This window comes from Oenanthe melanoleuca, chromosome 1A (genome assembly GCF_029582105.1).
Source record: "Oenanthe melanoleuca isolate GR-GAL-2019-014 chromosome 1A, OMel1.0, whole genome shotgun sequence".
Classification (NCBI taxonomy): domain Eukaryota; kingdom Metazoa; phylum Chordata; class Aves; order Passeriformes; family Muscicapidae; genus Oenanthe; species Oenanthe melanoleuca.
The window spans coordinates 67,718,128-67,741,121 of record NC_079334.1 but is presented as its reverse complement, the minus strand read 5'-3'; the positions used below and the strand labels follow the sequence as shown (position 1 = coordinate 67,741,121).

The window sequence follows — 22,994 nt, the reverse complement described above, 5'->3', positions numbered from 1 at the left end:
ATGCTGGTGTTTATGAAATGCACTGGATCAACAGCTCCAGGATAAAAAGTGTCCAAAACAAAAGTTGTTAATGCAGGGGTATGGGAGAAAAATTCTGCTCTGTCAGCCTGCTAACAAAATGGAATATAAAATATGGCACAGCTTGGTTAACAAGGGCCATTCCTGGGCAAGGAAATAATCCACTGTCTGCAGCCAGCTCAGCTCTGGAGCTCACCCAGGTACCTGTTAGCACTTAATTCACTTAGTTTTGAACACAGCTCAGCCAGGATCATCCTGTCAAAGAGAAAACAGATCAATCTGGGGCATTTCTACTTCATATCCTTTGTTTTTAAAAGGCCAGGATGCCATTGCCATCTGTTGATTGCATTTTTTTTCTCCTTTATCCAGCCCATTTCCACCATCCCAAATTCCAAGTGCATCTTCTTAAGAGCTTGAGAAAGGTACCAATTTATTTTCTGCTTGAAATTGCAAGAAGACTTCAATTTTTAGGCAAATTGGAACAAATCTATAAAACATTTTAATAGAGAGGAGAGGCAGGACATTACAAACCTTCTTGGCAAGGCCAAAATTTAAAGAAAAACCTTCCTGCAAAATCAACTGGCCCCTTATGAGATCCAGAAAGATGAAATTCTTCCTGGGTCATAAACTTCCCCAGAAATTCTCATGTTCTTAGCAGCACATATTTGCAGAAAACACTGTAACACCCTGCTGGATTTATTCTGCATGTGCTGAGCTCACTTCAAATAACAGGGGGGAGGAAAAAGTATCAAGTGACCTACTCTAATTATTTAAATTCCATTTTTAAATATCAGCATTCTGAGGAGTGGAATTCTCCCTCCTCACTTTTTCCTGCTGGAGAATGAGTGAAGCTGTATTTTTATTTTTTTTTTTAAAGCTGCAGACAAATCCCTTTTATGACCAATGCTGTCTCAATGAGATGAGCATTAATGAGACAAACCAGTCAGGAGTCCAAGGGCAGCAGTTCCACACACTTCAGACCATTTAAAAAGAACCACAAAGACTGTCAGGCCCATTATCTGAAGGATGACCACAAAGCCATTAAATATCTGTGGAGACACTTGGTGAAAAATAACTGCTTCAGGTTCAAACCATCACCTGGTGAACTTCCCAAAGGCAGCAGCAATTTCAGATATTGCTCTGACATTCCAAGCAGGATTTATGGCACATTAACAGCTCTCATGCAAGGAGCTGATTTTACTTTCTGAGCAACCACAAACAGCTCATCCAGCTTTGAAATGCAAAGGTTCAGACCTGTGCTGAGCCACCCAGCAAAAACCACTTGGGTTTTCCATGAGCAGCAGCTTCAGCTGGTAGAAAAACCCTTCCCTTGCCAGGAAAAAATTCCTTTTCCATGGTGCCTTCCCTCTCTCTCCTGCTCCTGTGCCAGCCCTGCCACAGTGAGCAGAAAAGGCAAAGCCCTGAAATCCATCTCCAAGTGCTCTCCCAGGATTCCTGGCACAGCAAATGCAATTTAAATGAAGTTTTTTTCTGCAAGATCACTCCCACTGCCCACACCAGACCCAGATGTGAGGTACAAAATGCTCCCATTTCCCTGCTCCCTCCATCAAATGCCATTCCCTTTTATAAGGAACGATCTGAGGATGGTGGAGCATCCTTAGGAGAGGTTTCTCAGTGCTGATACCCCCAGCTCTGCAGCAGCACAACAGGAGTGTGTGGGCAGAGAGGAGGCTTCAGTTCCTCCTTCCCCAGTTTCCTTATGGTTTCAGCAATGTTTGGGCTGCTAAATGACACCAATTTTGGAAAACACAGGAAAGCATTAGACAGAAAAACCCCCAAAAAAGGAACATATTAGTTGTCAGTGTCTTCTCAGCAGACAGCCCACCAGAGAGCCTGCTGAAGATTTCTGTCCCAGAGAAAAATGTGTGATTTTCCCTCTCTTCTGTGGGAGGGAGAAAAATACAGACCCCAAAAAATTGAGAATCATCAGCTACAAATTCACCACTAAGAAAGGAGAGAAAATCTTTTCCTTGGAGGCAAACAGCCCCACCTGAGCTGTGTCATGTTTAACAGGACAGGGCATTGGTGGCTTCTCCTGCAGCAGCTTCTGCACCATTCCCTGTGTGCTGTCCCTCCATCCCTTGTCCCCAGTCCCTCTCCAGCTCTCCTGCAGCCCCTCCAGGCCCTGCAATGTGCTGGAAGCTCTCCCTGGATCCTTCCCTTCTCCAGCTGCCAATTCCCAGCTCTCCACAACCTCACATTGGATCCATCTCCTCTCCAAGGAATTGATGGATCCAGGGCCTTCCCTTGCAATCTCAGGGAACCATCAAGGCTCTCCCTTCCCTTTTCCTCTCTTTTCCATCCCCACTGTCCATCAAAATCCCTCTGCATGGATTCTGAGTGTCCTGAATCCCAGAATCCTGGGCTGCCCTGGCTGGGAAGGGAGCTCAGAGCTCATGGCAGGGACACCTCCCACATCCCAGGCTGCTCCAATCCTTCCTGGGACATTGCAGGGATCCAGGGATTCTCTGGCAATTCCAGCCCAGCCAGCAATTCCTAATTCCCAAATCTCCCCTTTCCCAATTCCCTGTGTCCTGTCCCTCCATCCCTTGTCCCCAGTCCCTCTCCAGCTCTCCTGGATCCCCTGCAATGTGCTGGAAGCTCTCCCTGAATTCCCTTCTCCAGGTGAGCACCCCCAGCTCTCCCAGGCAGCTCTGGAGCAGAGGGGCTCCTCTGGACTCATTCCAGCAGCACAGAGGTTCTGAACTGGAATTAATTGTCCCAGAAAATCTCAGAATTCCCTCACTATTTATCCTGACACAGCCCCTCACATCAGCACATGCTCCCAATTCTCTCCAGCCAAGGCCCTGATCCCACATTAATGAGGTTCCTCAGGAGGATGTTCCACCCACTCCTGCACTGAAGAGCTCAATTAGCTGCACACAAAATGCCAAACTTTAAGTTAAAATTTAAACAAATTTCTCTCCCTCTCCCATCGATGGAACAACATAACCAAGGGCTGTGCTGGCTGTGAGACAAGGAAATAACTTCAAATGGTGTTTTCCTGAACAAGGCTGCTTTAATATTTTGACAAACTGCTTTTGTTTGTTTGTTTGTTTTCTAGCACTCCACCACCAACTGGAAAAGGTCACTCTATCTTCTGTGTTACTCCTCCATTCTCACAGAGGGTCAGAAATATTTAATATCTGCATGTTCTGTACCTCAACACTGAGCCACTCTCACACTACACCAGTGCCTGGTGCAGTTATTAGGGAGCTTTCACAACTCCAGCTCCAAAAATGAGCTGCAGAAAACAACTCATTCCCCACAAACCCCAATTTGCAACCCACCACGAGCTGCTGTTATTTTGTGCAGGCATGGAGAGTTAATTCTGTCAGGAATTCCACATGCAGAGATGCACAATGCACACGTACAGAATATTATCCCTGTGACCTGCACTCCTGTGATATTCTTCTGCTGTGGTGACTCAATTCCATTCACTGGGATTTGAAGGAATTGCATTGCTTCCCTGAGCCACTTCCTCCAGGTTTTCAGCCTCCCCCAAGAGCTGCAAACACTTTTAAAACTGAGTTTTCTGCTCCCCCTGCTGCAAACGTAGGATCTCCTCTCCAAAAATTATCCTTACTCAGAAAAGCAGGCTGGAGATAATTTAGGCTTTGGGATCAAAGGTTTTCTTACACTCCAAAGTAAAAATATTTTAAGCCACTCCAGTGGAACTGAGGTACAAACACCCACAAGATTCTGAACAAAGAAATGCAGCATTTCCTCCCTTTCATGCCAGTCAATGCTCATCTCTTACCTTAAACCAGCAAGAGATTATGGATCTTAAAGTGCTGCTTTTATGCATTGTAAAAGCTCTTTTGGAAGCTTCTCTGACTCCTCCTGACACCCAAGAACAATGGGAACAACTCCAAGTGGGTTGTTGTGTTTTTCTAGGCACACTTTTTCCAGAGATCTTGGTCAGGCATTGTCTCCCCAGCACAGAAAGCACTTTCACTCCTCAGGGCTCTCACCTCCACAGGCTTCCAGTTCTATCAGTGTTGTTCAGGAAGAGCCAATAGAAATCACCCCAAATTTCACCCCACACCAGGACTGAACCCAGCCCAAACTCCCCCAGAGGATGGGAATATCCAGCCTTGATGCTCTGCTACACTGAAGGAACAATCCTGGGATGGTTCTTACTCCAAGGTTTTGTCTTTCTGGAGAAAAATCTGCAGAACTCAAAGCTCAAAGTTTGTCTGGACCTCATGGGTGACAGGGAGCTGGCTGCAGATTCCCCATTCCAAACCCATTCCCTATATCTTTAAATTTAATTCTTCCCTTTCATTCTTCACTTCCTTATTCCCAGTTCAGTTGTGTGACATTCTGTTGTTCAGAAAACCCCTCATGAACCTCTGGACATTTCCAAGCAGATTTCTGCAAGAACAATATTGAAGGAAGCTGCAAGTTTGTGGCATGGGGAATAGTGAGAGAGATTTCTTTAATAATAATTCCTCTAGAAGGACAAATATGTGGGTAAGGAGTCAGTGGAGGGGATTGAAAGCCCACACCTTACATTTATCCTGTCCAAGTATTTAAATTCCTACCATGAACACAGTTGGGATATTTGTGTAAGGAAAAAAACTGCATCACTGCACAAACAATCCTGCAGAGCAACAGCTACAAACCAGCCCAAAACTGAAAAAGTGAGTTAGGGCAGGAGGCAGAGAGCATTTTCCATCAGCAGCCCAGAGCTGGAATGACCAACATAAATCCTTCCACCTCCTGTAAATAATGCCAGGCTCACTTCTCTGACCTCCTCTATCACATGCCAGGTGAAGTTCCACATCTGTGCACTATGTAGAGAGGTAAACTCAAAATAAATAAATAAAATAAATGTACTAAACATGTGTTTAGTAGAACACTAAACACACTAACAGCAAGAATGAGAGAACAGACATGACAGGTGAGAGCTCTGCTGCCTGAGAGCCTCAGATCCCCAGGTGAGAGCACAGCACCTGAATAAAGCCTTAGCAAGGCACAGCTTTAGTCTCTTGCAGTTAAGGGGAAGAATCAAATAAGAATTTGCTGCAAACACACCAGCAGCAAGTGTCTCAGCTGCCTAAACCCAGCCATAATGACAGCAGAAGACAAGCCATTAGAGCTGTGACACTTTATAAGACAGGCATGACATGGTAACACAGAACAAAAATGTCACTTTGAAAGCTGCTGATAAATCACTTGCTAGGCAAAAGGAATCAACCTTTCCAAACACCATAAGGATGAATCCACAGGATGGTTGTTTTTTTTTTTGCTGGTATTTAAGCTCTTTGGAGTTTTACAATCTGTTGGAAATGTGGCCACTTACCAAAAAAAAACCCAAAGAAATCCCAGCACTGCTGGGAGCAGGACGGGCGTTCTCTGGCACGGCTCTGAAGGCTGTGCCAACTGCAGATGTGCCCAGCTGAGGGATTCTTACCTGCAGGACATCCTGGATCTTCACCCACACATCCACCATGTCGTAGAGCTTGATGTCCCCCTCGTGCTGGCTGCAGGGGGAGGCCACTGTCTGCTGCAGGTGGCCCAGCACCACCGAGTGCGCGGCGGCCACGGCGTTGAACTTGTCAAAGAGCAGCTCCAGCAGCTCCAGCAGCAGCCTGGGAAGCACAAAAGCAGCTCTGCTCAGCTTCTGCAGCATCCCACAGGCACACAGGGCACTGTGGCTTGCTGAGGTCACCTGGCTTCAAACCCTCTCTGTGGGCTCCAGGGACTCGCTTCAGCTCAGGTTTGGTATCTGAATATTCCTGAGGATTTTTCTCCTCATTCCCTTCCCTATATCAGCATTGCTGCCTTTAAAACTCTCCTGTTCAGGGCTATAGGGAAGACAAAACCATTAATAACTCCACAGTAATTAAACTGGACCAACACCATATTAGAGCTCATTGTGAGTCCCCAGGTAGGGCTGCAGGCAGGGAAGGAAACAAGCTGCTCTTCCCTCAGAAAAAAAAGTATCTCAGGGCAATAAAAACTGACTTACCCACACAAACAGGAAAAAAGGAATTCTTTTTGACTTATTAAATGAATATGGCAGGTTTCAAATGACAGGAAATATCAGAAAGCTGAAATATCAACCTCATCACTTGCCATGACTTTACTCCTATATTGTTATAGCTCTAACATCATCTAAATCTCCTGCACTGCACCTGCTCCTATGGCTCCTCACTGCCCAGTTGCCACAATGAAAGCACCTCTGCAAAGTCCTGAGCAGTCTGTGACGAGGCAGTGCCATCACACTTTCACTGAGAACAGAAAACCCCGGTGGAGTTCAGCGCCGTTTAATGAGCAACTCGAGTCCCCACGTAACCCCAGCAAAACATGAAGCTAACACTTCCCAAATCCATATGCTAGGCACTTGTAGCTCTGACAGACAGGCTCCATCACATTTCCTGCAGCAGCTTTGGAGCCACCACATGCTCCCAGTCTGCCCAGCAGAAGCTGAGATCCCCAGGGCAGGACAGGGATGGGAGCTGGAGCTGCTCCCACTCCTCCTTCAGGAACAGGGGATGCCTCTGGGGACACCCTCAAGATCAGCGCTTGGCACCATCCCAGGTTGCTGCAAGCCCTGCCCAACCTGGCTTTGGACATTGCAGGGATCCAGGGATTCTCTGGCAATTCCAGCCCAGCCAGGAATTCCTTCCCCAGTCTCCCCTTTCCCTGTGTCCTGTCCTTCCATCCCTTGTCCCCAGTCCCTCTCCAGCTCTCCTGGAGCCCCTCCAGGCCTTGCAAGGGGCTCTGAACTCTCCCTGGAATTTTCTCCAGCTGAACATTCCCAGCTCTCCTTCCAGCCCTCCGAATTAATTCATGACCTTCTCAACTAGAAAATAAATAGCCACTAGAACCAAGATACCCATTCAAACAAAACCAAATCAATTGTGTGTGTGTCCCTTTTCTTCACATTTCAGAATAGCACCAATGCTAAAAAATGTGACATTATGGAACCAAATTAATTCTTTACCACTGAGAAAATGTTCCACCAAGATCCCATGGCAAACAAGAGCTCAGTTATCCCTACAGCTCCTTGCTGCCCCAGGAAAGAACAGCTGTGCAGAACTGAACTACCTGGAGAGTTGGACAAGGTCACTTTATTCTCACCAGGTGAGCCTGACCTCACATTATCAACTTGATTATGGAGCCATTACTGAGATAATACTCCACTGATCAGATCCTTTTTGTTTGAAATTCCAGTGTCTCCCATGTCCCAGACTGATGGACATGAAATCCCCCAGATCCACACTCCAGTGTCAGCAGCTGCCACCCAGGACATTTTCCATTTTTATCACTGCATTCCCACACCTCCCTGTTTTCAGCTTAGCCAGCACCTCTTATCTCAATTTTACCCCTTCCTGTAAGTCCTATAAATCTGTCAGGTCATTTTTGAAAGAAGGTGACACAGGCAACAAGACAAAACCCACCAAATAGTCTGGCCTGGATGGGGCTGGAGCAGGGAGTGCCCTGAGCTGAGCAGGGACAGGCAGTGACAGGAGCCATCACCCCTGCACCCAGAGAGAGGGGAAATGTGTTGGGGACAGTGACACACAGCCAGAAGGGACTTCATGGTCCAGGCAATAATGGGAGTGAGGTGATGCCCAGTGACTGCTGCCACCCCAGCAAGGACATTAGTGACAATTCAGGCATTTCAGTCTGTGCCTGCTCACAGGGGTCTCCTGGACAGAATTCCTCAGTTTATTTCAAAGCCTGGAGATGAGGGCAAAAATCAAATTATAATATGGAGATGTAGGGAAAAGCACAATCTCCCATCTCCCCTTGAACTGGATTTTTAATGTTTCCTTACCAAAAATCTGTCCCTCAGGTAGGCATCCATCCACCTTGTTATTCTAAAGTCCAAACTCTTCCAAAATTCAGGAGAGCCCCTGAATTTTAAGGTTTGTGCAGCAGCACCCCAAAGAAACTCACCATGGCCCCTTCATGGCTGCACAACCCCAGACAAGGATTTCTAGACATGCAGGTGTGACTAATGAGCCACTAATTATCCACATAATTAAGGATAAGGCAGTGGCAATTCCTACAGTTAAGCCTTTCTCCATAAACTTCTTTCAAGCACAGAGATGTAAAAATGTTAGAGAATTTTTAGACTTTCAAATTGTCCACTTAAAGCTAAAACATGGTGAGATTCAGGCAGAGTTTTCAAAGTTATCTTCCTCCAGGGACAAGGAGCTACTTGGAACCTGCTCCTGCCCTTCCTGAAGCTCTGAGAGAGAACCCAGAGTCATCACAAACCAGAAAAATTTTGAGTTTAAAAATCTGAGAATAATTAACAACATTTTTTATACACAAATGTAAAAGGTGGCTGCACAAACCTACATAGAAAAGCTGATTAAGGAAGGAAGGAAAAGAGAATTAAATTTAAAAGTAAGAAGAATGAGATCAGCAGCTTTTCTGGCCAGGTTCCACAAACCATTCCTCTCTTGTACAACAAGAAAGGCTCTAAATAATTCTTGCATGTGGTCTCAAAAGGAATGACACCAAAACTTCCCCAAGCAGATCATCAGCTTCATCCTCAGTCACAGAATGGTTTGGGGTGGAAGGAAATTCAAGGATCATCTGACAGCCCAATGAGCAGTTCAGCACTTTTGGGCACTGCATTGTGCTCAAATTTGGGATCAAATTTGGGGTCTTCCAGAGCTCTGTTGAAGCAGCAGGGCTTGTTGTTCAGATTTATTTTTCCCCTGACAGTAGAGAAGTCTTTGAGCTTTGATTTAAAACTGCAGCTAATTTAAGGGGTGGGAACACACTCCCATACTGTGATTTATTCTTTTCAGTATAAATGAACTCACCTGCTTGCTGGAAACTTCATGTGTGATTTAGGTTTAGAACCAGTTCTAATTATGTCTGTATTCCACAAGACTTCAAGACACTTTCCATGGCTCTAGAAGATGAGCATCCTAAAGGCTCACACTCTCCAACAGATGCCAAAAGCCATTAAACCTTTCTGTGCCTCACTCAACCCTCTGGGCAGGTTAATGGCATTGATATATGGTCTGATCCAATTTATCAATTCCAACAGACAACCAGGAGCCACACAACCTCTCCAGACTGGTTCATAAAACAAGTAACAAGAACATGCTACACTCCTGGCATCTGAAACTAAAACTCTGCCTTCTGACCCATTTAAAAAAAAAAAAATCTCATTTTCACTGAGTTATCAGCACTGTAACTCTAAAATTCTTCAAAACAGAATTGCTTCCACAGCAGTGCTAATGAGAGGAATTTAAAAAGGAGACTTTATCAAGCTGATGTTTTTCTTGGGAGTGATTTTCCACTACAAATATTGCACATAATGAAGATACACACTTTACTTTTCTGCCATTAATTCCCTGGGGCCAATGATCACGACAAAGTGAAGATGAATATTTCAGCTGGAAGAGATTCCTGCTGGAATCCTTTTTTTTCCAAAGGCCAGTTTCAGTGAATTCTGAGGAGCAGCACAAACACAGTGCTCAGTTGGTTCCACACCTTGCTATTAACACAAATGGGGCTGAAAAACAATTAGAGACTTGGCCATACATTTGTGATAGAATTAGTTCCATACATGATTTCAGAGCTTTGCACCTGCATCAGCTTAATTGGACTGTGCTCCACTCGAAATCACCGAGCTGAATTTTCCCATTTCAAGTCATATTATCAATAAGATTTTTTTTTTTTTTTTTTTAGCAATCAAGGGCTGGGAGTTGAAATATCCTTACTTAGGCTGGTTTTCCTGGGAGATGTTCTCCCCTCTCTGGTAACCACTGTCAGCCACCTGGGTGGTGGAGCGTTTCACAATCTGCTTCAGCTCCTGCTCCAAGCGATCCTGGATGGCTTTCACTGTTTCTGGGATTTTCCTCAGCTTGGCCAGCCCCTTGATGAGGATTCCCATGAAGACAGCACTGTTCTCCTCTGGATCCAGGTCTGTGTCCTCCTTGATTTCCAGGAGGCTCGAGTCTCGCACTGCAAAGAGATTTTAATCCCAGATTTTAATCCCAGATTTTAGCAGCTGAACCCAACATCAGCACCAGCACAGGAGCTCCTCTGAACTCCCAGCAAGGATGAACAAGGAAAGCAGAAACACTTGGATTTTGGGGGGAAGCAGTGGATGTTTCTGTTTGCTTGGGGGCTTCTCTAGACATCAATACAGCAGCCTGCACATTGGATTGATTTAGGAACAATTCACAGGGTAAATTCTGTGTTAGGAAATAGAGGAAGTCTGGTGCAATTAAGATATTTATAAATGAGAAGGTCCTGAATGTGTTTCAAAGAGCTAAAACCCCCTCAGTTTCTTCCCCAGCTGTTTTTCCTTGCTATTTTCTTCACAAGAGAGAAATTTTCATTACAAACACTATCAAGCTTAAGAGACTGCTGATGAATTCAGCAAAGTTTACTCTGCTGAAGTGACTGATTGTTTGATTTTATCTCTTTCTGCTTTATTACGTCTGTCAAGGGGTTGATGAAGTTACTCAAATCATCCAGCAAGGCTTCTAGAAGGGTAAAGTGAGAAGAATTAGAGAGGATATTGCAGACAGGTCCTGGAGTAACAGGGATTGCACAGGAGAAATCCTGTTGCTAAGCGACAGGGGATGGGAAAGCAAGAGAGACTCTGCTTGTTTTAAGTAGGTTCATTAAGCAACATTTCTTAATTTACAGATAACACCCAGCAACAACAAAAGCATGGCTCTGTTAAAGACTGGCTGAAACATTTAATAAATATATTTAAACACTTATGTGAAGTAAGTGTCTTCAAGGCAAACTGAATTAAAAGCATCTTGGAAGATCTACAGCCACTCTGTGCCATCCACCACACCAGATCCTTGGATCAAAATTAAAACCCAAAGGCTGTTTCATCTGATTGGGGCTGTTGGGTGACAGATGACTCCCATGGTTTCAACTCCTCGACAGATTTTTTTTTTTTTACTTCTAAACTTTTCCAAGAAGCTGAAGAAATGTCAAAAGTTCCAGCAGAAGGATGGAAGGAACGTGGCAGGAGTGAGGAATGGCACAGGGAGCTGCCTGAAGCTGGGCTCTGACCAGGGCTAAGTCAGAGCAAGAACAAGAAAACAATGGCCCAGGGATGGTGCCAATTTATAAATAATCACAATAAATGGGTAAAGCTCCCCTCAGTGCCAGTTTGCACCAAGCTCAGGCTCAATCAATCAAGAAGCTGCTTTTTTTTCCTGCAGTGTGATCCCAAATTCTGCACCTCTGGCTCAAACCAAGCTCATGGTTTATGTGGTCTCACATTTGAACCCAGAGCATCAGGAGAGTGAGGTGAGAATGGATCCTGCTCTGGAGCCAGGCTGGGAGAGATGGGACTGTTCATCTGGAGAGGAGAAAATTCCAGGGAGAGCTCAGAGCCCCTGGAGGGGCTCCAGGAGAGCTGGAGAGGGACTGGGGACAAGGCATGGAGGGACAGGACACAGGGAATGGCTTCAGATTGGGAAAGGGAAGATTGGGGAAGGAATTCCTGTCTGGGATGGAACTCCCAGAGCAGCTGTGATTGCCCCTGGATCCCTGGAATGTCCAAACCCAGGTTGGGCATTGGGGCTGGGAGCACCTGGGACAGTGGGAGAAGTCCTTGCCCATGGCAGGGGGGTTGAACTGGATGACCTTTAAAAAGACCCTTCCAACTCCAAACTACTCCATGATTCTCTGACAATAAACATCAGGAAGATGCAAGCAGTGATTTTTTTTCTCTCTCACACACACTTCTTTCAATTAAATGTGAGCAAGTTACAGGAAAAGCAACTAGAAACACCCAGAATGTATTAATTTAAAAAAAAAAACAAAACCAAAAACAACAAAACAGCAAAAAGGCAAGGATAATATAAAGTCATTTCAAACAGCAATTGGAATTTAATAACTGGATGCAGAACTATTCCAGCTCAAAGCTGTGCTCCATCACAGACCTTTCACCCCACAGAGCTGCAAAGGACTTTGTGGCTGCAGGCCTGGTCTCTGCCCACTCTGTTATTGTTATTTGTTATTCTCCAAAACCCACAGCAAAACTCAGGCACAGACACAGAAAATGAGCTCTTTGGAATCAGAGAAAAAAAACAACCCTGGAACTGCTACAGGAAGAAAGGTTTAACCTATTATTTTTTTAAAAACCCCTAAACATCTTGTTTCTCTGAGTTCAATGCAGATATTTCACACCCTCAGCAGCCTCTCAGAGGACAGGTCCCATCATGAGGCTGCACCCCCTCTGTAAGCAGCTTGTAAATTATTCTTAATATCACACAATGAACACCCAAGAGGGAGGAAATGGAGCTGCAGCCAAAAGTGAGGACAGCATTTAAGAGGAGTAAAAGCAGCAATCTTGCTGAGAACTCTGCCAGCACACTGAGACAAACACTCTCCCATTTTTGAAAGAGCAAACCAATTTCCAGCATCCTCAAATAGTCAGGACATTGATTTACATCTCTTACAAACAAGAGCAGAGTGAGCAATTCGATACCTGGGAGCTGCACAGGGGTCTGGAGGCTCTGTCAGATCTGTTTGATAAAACAGTGGGAACCTGTTTGCAGTGTGCTCCCTGCACATTGTCCTATTAAACAGGAGCCCTGGGAAGCTTTGGGGGCCCATTTATCTGTGAGATCTGACAATATCCCAACCCTGGGTAACTGAGGATGTCCTGTTCTCCTGCCTTTCACACTTCAAACATCCTCTCCTGCCATTTAATGCCCATCAAGGGGCTGCCTGACCACAAAGCTTTGGCCCAGGAAGCTCCTCCTGTCCCTTCCTCTTCCAGAAAGGCATTAAAGGACCCAAACATTTATTAGGGAGCTCACCTGGAAAATTGCAGCCCCATGTGCTGCTCCCTGTGGGCAGAGGAAAGCTGTCCCCAGAGAACAACTCTCAGAAGGGAGAGCTTTGTATTTACTCCTAAACTGGGAATATGGATGACTTTGTTATTCTCTGGGATTGAGAAGTTATTCCTTACTTTGATTCTTGGAGGGAAGAGAGGGGAGAGCAGATCTGCCACCTTGGGCTGTCCAGGAGCCTGACACTCCCTTGGGAGGCAGAGGAGTCCAGGAAAGCTGGACATCCTTCAAGAGGGAAATCCTAAAGGCACAGAATTTTTTCCTGAAGGAAAAAGACCAACATGGCTGGACAGAGAGCTCTGACTGGAGTTCAGAGAAAAGAGAGTTCCTGGCCTTTGGAAAAAGCTGAAGGCAGCCCAGGAGGAGCAGAAGGATTTTGTGAGGTTGTGAAGGGATGTCTTAGGTTGCAATACAGGGTGTGACCAGCAGTGTGCATTCTGTCACCATCTGTTAAACCAGCTGGGGCAGTGACCCTGATCTCTGTGGGAGATATCTCCTGTTAATGGGCCAGCTGTTAAACCAGGTAGGGCAGTGTTCTTTATCTTTTCCCATCCTCCCTCCAGGAGATATCTCCTGTTCATGGCCAGTGAGTCCCAGGGCATGACTGATAAAATTCCACCATCCCACTGGGAGATGCTCCAGCCAGGGGAGGAGCCAAGCCTTTCCTACCCAGATAAAAACTGACATTTTGGACACCAAGGGACCTTCTTTCCACTGCATTCCAGAGGAAAGCCAGACCTTTGGATCTTTGGAGGGAAATGCACCTTCTACAGGACACATTCTCTAATAAAATTGCAGCCATTTCATACATTTTTCATCACCAAACCATTTTTCACCTGAAAATGCTCAACTCTGTGTTCAAGCAGGCAAATTTGAGCCATGTGTTAAACCCCTAAAAGCTGAACCATGTGCATCACTGATTTTCCACCTCCAGAGTTACAGAGGGAGCAGATTCCCTGATCCCTGCTCTGATGATGCCCTGAAAAAAAAACTCAGTTCCAACTGGAATTCATTTGCTCAGTGCTGCCATTTCCCAAGGAGCTTTTTCATTGCTCCAATCTGATCCCTAAAAAGCCAACTTTAGGAACTCATTTAAGCAAAGCAGCTGGAAAAAAAAAAAAAAAAAGGCTCTTGGGTCTTGTTTTTCATTCCAGTGAACAGCCAAAATTTGCTGCTCCTCATTATGAAGGTTTCATTATCCACGGGCTTTTATGGGAGTCTTGTAAAATTTAATGTACTATTTTCCATGATTTATGTTCTTCTGGTGATCTCCTTTGTTCCTTCCAGAAAAAAAGCACACGAGTTACTGGTGGTCCAAAGGCATAATTTCAGATTTGAAGGAATATCACTTGCTAATTCCTGCTGCTCAATCCTTGTTCTGACACAGTTCATGGAGCTACAAATGGGCAGTTCCTGCAGAAATGGGTCCTTGGAAGATTTTTGGGAATTTTCTGCCCTTCATTGCTACCAAACCCAGAAGAAAAACTTCAAAATCCTCCTAATCGATACAAACATGAAACTCAAGTCTCCAAATAAAAAAAACAAGTTCACTGTAGCCAATTATTTGATGTTAGGATCACACACAGAAACAATTCATGAAATTATACAGAAAGAGCAATTATGTGTTACTTTCCTGACTTTCACCACACAGATCTAAAATCTCCTTGATTTTCCTTTTCCATCCCCAAACACATCCCTAGATCATTAAATTTTAAGAAAAAAATGATAAAGGCAATTCATCCAGCTGGTGTCAGATCCTCAGGTGAGGTTCATAAGAAGAGAAGAAATCTTTTGAAGATTTATTGAGCATGTTTGGAGCAGAGGCACCTGTGACAACAAACTGGCACAATGGCATTTTTTAGATTCATGTTGAAAAATTGGACATTCCAAGCTCTGGTTTAGAGGTTTCTGTGCTGTCACTGAAGTCTCTGGTTCTTGAAAAAGAGCCAGGAGCAATTCCTACACCTGACCTTAGAACCATCACACTGCCTGGCCCTACACACTCTTTCTTCCTCCAAAAAATCATTTAAATAAATTAGCAATTCAGCATAAAATCTACATATGCCACCCATAGCATATTAATTGTCACCACTAGCTCATCTTCTGCTGGATTTCTAAGAAGTATTGTCCTAAATTTCCCAGGAAATGGCACTCTTGGATTTGCAAGCTCGTTTTAGAGTTCCAGGAAGAGCCTGGCAAAGCAGCAACCTTCCTAAATGCCTTTCAGAGTACAGAAAATTCAAGCAGACAAACAGAAATTTATTTCTCTGAACTGGCATGAAGGGAAAGTGTTACTGGTGAGCTGCCACATCTCCAATCCTCAGGTGAGCATTAGCAAAGGGTTTTGTTTATTTTACATGCAGCAGGAACAGCTTTAATTTCCTTATAAAGATTCTACAGCACAAGGTAACATCTCCTCTGGGAAGGGAGTGCAGGAAGGACTCCAAATTTTGGCATCTTTGCTGGGATGGGATGAATGAGTCAGTGCTTTAGAATGACACCCATTAATATGCACAGACACTTTGTTTCATCAATAAAAAGCCAAAGAACTTAAGTGACTACAGGCAGAAACAGCTTTTGTTATGCATAGGCATAAGTTTGAAATTCTCTGCTAGTTGTGCAGTCCTGGAAAAGGCTACTTTTAAATAAAATTACACAGAAAAAAAATCTCCATAAGTACATTGTGCACTTGAAGCAGAACCATATGCATATTTTATGTAGATCAAATGTTTTCTGTTAAAATCCACATCTTTGCCAGGCTGAGGGACACTTGCCCAGCACTTCACTGAGTGATGCAGAGCACAGGGAGGAGCCAAGGAAGAGATTTTCTGTGAAGTGCAAAAAGAAGATCAGGAGGGGGCATCTCCTGCTCCCATGGTGGGAGATCCCCATCAGCTCCATAACTTCAGACCTTTGGGGGTTTATTACTGTACAGAGATCAATATTTTAGGGGGAGAAAATAGCAGACACTATAAATATCACTGAAAAAAAATGAGAATTTTAACATTTAGAGGGGTTGGAACTAGATGGTCTTTCAAGTCTCTTCCTTTTTGTTTCCAGTGGTGAGGCTGGGATTCAGGTTTTTGTGGTTTATTTCCTCAGTTCCTCAAGATCCTGTGATCTTTTGCAAGAAACCTGAACTGAACTTCCCACTGATCACAGAGCAGAACAGGAATTCTTAAATTTTTCCCTTAGAATTTTCATATGGTTCTTCTCTTCCAGATTTTGAGTGACCAGGCTGCAGTTTCCAGCTCTGGAAGTTTGTGACCTCCAGGACACAGAAAAACAGCCCCAGGCTCCAAGACCAGGCTGGCAGGAGCAGAGCTGAAGAACAAAACCCCTCCAGGAGCAGAAGATAAGAGTAATCAAATGGAACAATCTCAGAGGTAAGAGTGACAAAACCAGAAACAAAAGGACAAAAGAATTAATAAGGCTGAAAAGAGAAGGAAATATTCTCTGCATTTGAGGAATACTGAAACAGGTTTGAAAGGGGGAAGGACTGGAGGTCACTTCTGTATTATTCATCAAGGACAACCCCACTTATTAATCTCCTGAAACAATACAAAGATTGATTTCCCCTCTTCCAAAGCCTCAGACAAAAGCACCAGTGAGAGTTTTCCTCAGTGTTTGTTGCAGTAACACAAATAAAAGATCAGCCCCAGATTATTCCTGTGTACAGCCAGACCTTTAGTCAAAGTTACAAAGCTCCACAAGGAACAGATTTGACCTTTTGGCTCTCACACAATAAAAAACTTCAGTAATATCTACACAAACCTGGCTGCCTGCAGTAAATAATGCTGAGGAAACCTCCCCCCAGAACAAACCCACTGCAAATCTCTGCTGCTCAATATCAAGAACACAATCAAGGTGAGAACAGGCAGAGAAAACTGAGTGTATTTAACTGAAGCTGGTGGGGGATAGGAGAGGGAAAAGATGATTTTTCATGAGGAAAAAAAGCAAGTTCTGCCCTCCTGGGCACAGAACCCATTCATTTTGTGACACTGCACAAATCACCTCCCAGGTTTTGAGCCATGAGGGGATGATTTGCCTCCTCCTACTCCAGCAAAATCAGCTGAAGATCTACAAATGAATATATCTGGCTAAAATACTCACTGCTGGAGCTTCCAGGAGTACTGAACTGGGAAGTCTCAAGGAATTTCCTGGGTGTAGATAAATTAGTGACATCCATCAGAGGCACAGGAGAGGTGTCTTTCACGAGGGACCTGTGTGAGGGGAAAGAATTAAAGCAAACAGTTCATTATTAGTTTTATTTACTCACAACAAATAATCCACTTATTCCTTACATTTTAAGCCTATGACATAGATGTTCTTATTTCTATGCCTTCTGTCAACTTCTTAATTCTCCAAATTTCTTTATTCCCACCAGAAATTTCCATCCTTCTTCCTGCCCTTCACATTACTGTTCTGAGCACATCCATGTGCATCCCTTCCCAAATGAACCTCCTCACTCAAAAATTAAAAATGTGGCCATTTTCATCATAAATTCACATTGTAATAGCTGCCAAAAATGTGTCACACTGCCCCAGCTGCTGGAGGTGGCAGGGGGACACAAGCAAGAAATCATTTTTAGGAGAAAGAAATGTGGAAGGCTCCTACAATGGAGCTCAGGATGTTTCCTTAGAGGTCAAAACGCTCATGGAAACATGAAACAACAAGGGTTAGGCTTGGAATCCTACAGAAGAACCATCCAAAGAATCAAACCATCCTTGCTGCAAGAGTTCCTGATATCAAATATCCACAATGTGCATCAGGGATAGTGAAAAAAAGAGAATCCAGAGTAAAAGAAAGGTTCCTGTAGCAGCCCCACAAAAATGCAGTCCCCCAGTCTGGCTACACCAGAGCTTTGTGGCTGTTTTTAATTAAGAAGATGAGTAATGAAGAGACTGATGACTTGCTAGCAATCCTCCTTCCTAGAAATCTCAATTTCAATCAATCTTTTCTTTCCTAAATTCATTTAATTCAACTGGTTATCTTGCCTCACATTTCTAGCAAGCAGATTTTTATTTATTCTCACAATAAAATTCTCATTTATCTTTTCTCTGCATCTCTACCAAGTGCTGGCTCCCCACCTCTCCTTCTATGCAAGAATTATCTCCCAACACTGTGTCTCTCTTTCCCAGCCATTTTTTTCCTTCCCTTCAACAACTCAGAATTAGCAAAATCAGGCAAAAATAGCCTATATTAACTGAATTTGCACTGACCACAAGCACCAACCAGGTAAGAAGTTTCAACACCTTTAAAACACCTTGGAAACACATCAAAACCAACACATTTCAGCTCAGAGACTTAAGTATTGTGGCCTACATCTCATCAGCTTATGGTTGGTTGGAAGGCTTTTAAAACTTGGATATGGAGTGACAGAATTAGAATCATTGGTGTGTAGTTGAATAAAAGTGTGTAATATCACGTGGCGGAAGAATTGGAATTTAAGGTTTTAGAATACAGAAATATATAGAGGATAAGATGGAAGTTTTAGGGTGGAGGTTTCTTTCTTCTTTATCTATTTTTAATGGGTCTAGGTGGGATTTTGTAATTGGATAGAAAATGCTGCACTGTGGGTCATGGGTGACTGGTTATTGGGTAAAAAGTAAAAATAATTTAGGTGTTAGTTCTTAATTGGACAGTTTAGGCTTAAAAGACCTCGTAGAGAGAGAGAGACATGGTGCCTTTTCTAGCTTCTAACTAGAACTGTGGAACTCACTGTAACATAGACAAGAATTAACAAACATCTGAGTCTGAACATGAAATACCATCTCTCAAGCTTTTAATCCCTGTTTTAGGTTGCAATACAGGATGTGACCAGCAGTGTGTGATCTGTGAGGCAGTGACCCTGATCTCCATGGGAGATATCCTCTGTTAATGGGCCAGCTCTTAAAACAAGGTGGGACAGTTTTCTTTATCTTTCCCACAGCCCATCCTCCCTCCAGGAGATATCTCCTGTTCATGGCCAGTGAGTCCCAGGCCATGACTGATAAAATTCCATCATCCCACTGGGAGATGCTCCAGCCAGGGGAGGAGCCAAGCCTTTCCTACCCAGATAAAAACTGACATTTTGGACACCAAGGAACCTTCTTCCCACTGCATTCCAGAGGAAAACCAGACCTTTCCACATCATCCCTGCACCTTCAGAGGAAACTGCACCTTCTCCAGGAGCACTGCTCCAGCTGAACCACATCTGCCCCTGCAGGAGGATGCAGCCACCATTGAATGGGACTGTGCCAACACCCTGACTGACTGACGGGTGTCAGCTTGGATTCTGACTCTGGCAGGGTTGGGATTGTTCTGTGTAATACTGCATTTCTATTTTAATGTTCCTAGTAAAGAACTGTTATTCCTAATTCCCATCTCTTTGCCTGAGAGCCCATTAATTTCAAAATGATAATAATTTGGAGGGAGGGGGTTTACATTCTCCATTTCAAAGAGAAGTTTTTGCTTTTATTGGCAGACACCTGTCCTTCACACCAGGACAGTCCCAGCTGTGGCAGGAAGAAGAGGAAGTTAGAGGTGACCGTGTCCCACCCGAGCCGGGCTCTGTCCTTGCCGCGCTGCCCCACGCGGTTGGTGGATTTGATGTACAGGTGTCGGTGCAGCTCATCGATCAGCACCAGGTGCAGGTTCATCTTCTTGCTGTGCAGCTCCAGCCTCAGGTCACTCAGCCCCTCCACCTGCAGGAGGGGACCCTCCAGGGAATCCACTGCTGACACCTGGGGAGAAAAAAATGGGACAATTTTTAAACACAGATTCGTTCAACTCTCACCATCAATTAATTCAATTTTGTAATTTTCCTCTTGGTTTAGGGGAGTGTTTGAATCCCAGGATGATTCTATCCTTAAAACTCTTCTAAAGCAAGAAATCTTGAAGTAATAGTTCTTTATTTCTATCCCCAAATGATGGGGATATGAAGGGTCCAACATCCAAATAATTCAGATTTAATGTGCAGCCTTCAAATATTAAGCACATGTATAAAATTAGTTAATGAAAAAACAGTTCTTTAATAAAAATCAAAGAATGGTTTATCCCCAAATAAGAGGATTATTAAGTAGAGAAGTGTTAGAAGAAGATAGTGACAATGGTGTTTGATGGTTGTTATTATTTCCATTACAGAAACACAAAAAAGCCCCATTATTCCAAATTCTACCAATAGGGAGAAAATGGCTTAAATTAATTTGCTTAAAGTCATGACTGGAAAAGCTTTGGAGGCCTCATCCTTTAGGCTGCATAAGAGTTATGTCCTGTGGCTACACCATTTAAATATCTGAAATAATGATCAGCTGACATTCCATGGGCACTGAAATTTCCTAATTTCCTTTCCTATCCTAAAAAGAAAGGTGGACAAACCCAAACACAGACAAAACCCACCAGGAATGACAAATCAGCACCTAAAACCAACTCTCACTATGCATCCCAGAAAACCAGTTGGTTTTCTATTGAACAGAGATTTCCAGTTACTCATAAATAAATTATGGCATCCCTCTGCAGCTTCCAAACTCTCAGTGCTGATGTTGTAAGGAACTGGAAAGAGCATGTTTGGCATGCAGAGGTTGAAAATAAAATTTAAAAACCCATTCCCTGCTAACTGAGGATGCTGTCAGTGAAATAAGACATTTGCTTGCACTTCAGGATCTCAGTTCAGAACAAACCTGTCAGCCAAACATTAAAAATTAAAAGCAAAGATACAGTGAGCAGCCAGCCCAGCTGAGGGCTGCTCCCTCAGTACCAGTAAATATTAACTCTGCTGGAAGAATATCCATCACCAGTGTATTCCTTTGCTGGCCTCCAAGCCCAGGAAAAACCTGGAATATCCATGGGACAGCCAAGCTTTTTATATTCATTTTTAAATCTTGCCACACACCACTGTCCATCCTCTTCCTTCCCAGTATCCATCCAGGAATAGCTGGGGAAGTTTGGCCACCACACATCACAAAACCAACCCAAAGATGAAGGAAAAACCCAATTTCCTTCTCCCCAGAGGAGCTCACACAAATGGAGCAGCTCAGCACACACCATGCAGGAAACCCTGGCAGAAGTGGAAGCATCAATTCCTCTCTTCTTCCTTTGGCAGGTGGAGCTTTTATTCCCCAAATTTCCCCATTCTAAAGTCACCTGAACCCCCCCAATCACTTCAGGGGAGCTGCAACTGCCCTGGGAGCTGGGCCAAAAATCCCACCAGAGCAAGGAGCAGGAGCAACATTTGTCATACTGAGAAACTGAGAGATGAAAAAGCAGCCAGAAAAGAAGTGAAATCCAGAGCAAGGTGACATTAAAAAAAATCCAAGACATCCAGGATAAGTTTTCCCTGAAATACAAGGAATGGGAATTTAAACTTTTCACTCAGCTCTGTCTTGCCAGTTCCTAAAGAGTTCATTGCTTACAAAAAAAAAATTAAGGCCAAAATACAGCTCTTAAGGACATCTTTTAAGGAAAAAAATGGAATATTCAACCACTTATTATGCTCATGTTCATGGAAGTCAAAGATGGCAACAATTATAAATATTATGCTAAAAAACCAAACCAAACATTTTTCCTTTCTACAGTTTTGCTTACAGAAAGATGATTTAGGTCCTGGCAACAAAGCAGCACCCAAGATTATATTCCAAAATTAAAAAAAAAAAAGGAGATTAAAACCTTTGTGTGCTGGATAAGCCAGCCCAGAATAGCAAAAGCAACCAAAAGGAAGCAAAAAACATCAATTAAAAAATGCATAAAATTAAATATACACTAAAGGCAGATGAAACTTTTTTGACTTTTTGTCCCCACTCAGCTCCTAACACACCAAAACTTGGATTACACAACAGATGCAAACCAGTTTTCCCTGGTTTTTAACACTCCCATCACCTGCTGGCTGCACCCAAAAGGACTAAAAGATGTGGAATTGGATAGAGAGAGGAAGAGTTATCCAGCAAGACTCCAGTGACTACTGAGAATGGAAAAGCAGCCCAAGAAAAGCTGGAAATGAGATGCTACAAGTGGTTCAAGGGTCCAGAAAAAGCAGCTTATGGTCCTTCCTTGCTCTTTTTTCTACACATACAGTTAAATGGAAATAAAGTGATTTTTGTTTGTTTTTCTGCAGGGGGATCATGGCATTGTGTTGGACTAGCTGGACACTAAAGATAATTACAGGTAAGAGAGCTCCCCCACATTAATCTTTTGGCAGGGGCTGAGGGGCAGAGAGAAGCCACAGCAACACAGAGCAGCAGGAAAAGGAATCAACAATAAACAAGTTGTTATTCTTGTGGAAAAAAACTGCATCACAATGAGCAAATTGTACCAAAAGAATGGGCAGTCCCCAGCAGCACCTCCTTTAATTCTTGAATTCAGCTCTCTCTCTCCCATTGAAAGCTGCTCATGAACACACAATAACTGTAATTTAGTCAAACACTAATTAAAATATTGGCCTGGATTAGCAGAGAATTTGGCTTAGATGATCTGATAGCAATTCCTGATGTTCAAATCTTCTTATCTCTCTCTGCTTATTAGCACCTACAATAAGCAAAGAGCCTTTAGGAAATAGAGATGAAATAAGCCTTAAAAAAAGAGCTGTGCTTTGTATAAGCTAAAAATTGCAAGTTTATAGAAAATAACCGTGGCACCAGCAGCATTAGGCAGCTTGTTTAAAGGTCACAGGCAGTTTATAGCAAGGCTTAATTGCCTTAAAAAGAAAACACAGCTAAACACTTGCTTAGTGTAACAGGCAATTTGGAAGGGTTTAATTCAGCATTTTACAACAACAACCTAAGTGCTAACAAGGTATTTGTCAAAATTCTTTCTTTTCTGACTTCAGCCAAAGTTTTCCAATCTGCTTACAGTGAAATCTATTTATTCTCTCAAAGGTTCTGCTGAACCCCCATAAGCCTGGAAGTGAGCAGAAAATGAAAAGTTTCAATTAGATGCTTTTTTTTTTTTTTCAGGGAGGGGGAAAAAACCCCAAAATAATGATAGAATAAAAAAAAAAACATGGAATGATGGAATGGTTTGGGTTGGAAGGGACATTGAAGTTCTGATGGGCAGGGACACCTTCCACCATCCCAGGGTGCTCCAAGCCCCATCCAGCCTGGCCTTGGACATTCCAGGGATGAGGAATCCAAAGCTTCTCTGGGCAAGTTGTGCCAGGGCCTCACC

At 43.6% G+C, this 22,994-nt stretch overlaps 1 protein-coding gene across 2 annotated transcripts in view; it reads right to left on the bottom strand.

The window, feature by feature from the left end:
* EXOC4 (exocyst complex component 4) overlaps positions 1–22,994 on the bottom strand; it is a 280,009-nt gene that overhangs the window by 226,544 nt on the left and 30,471 nt on the right. For both annotated transcript variants that reach the window (XM_056482278.1, XM_056482279.1), the window contains exons 4-7: positions 19,395–19,579; positions 16,968–17,077; positions 9,744–9,987; positions 5,459–5,636 (exon numbers count right to left, since the gene is read on the bottom strand). In XM_056482278.1, coding sequence (XP_056338253.1) covers positions 5,459–5,636; positions 9,744–9,987; positions 16,968–17,077; positions 19,395–19,579 — 717 coding nt within the window. The remainder of the gene's footprint in view (positions 1–5,458; positions 5,637–9,743; positions 9,988–16,967; positions 17,078–19,394; positions 19,580–22,994) is intronic.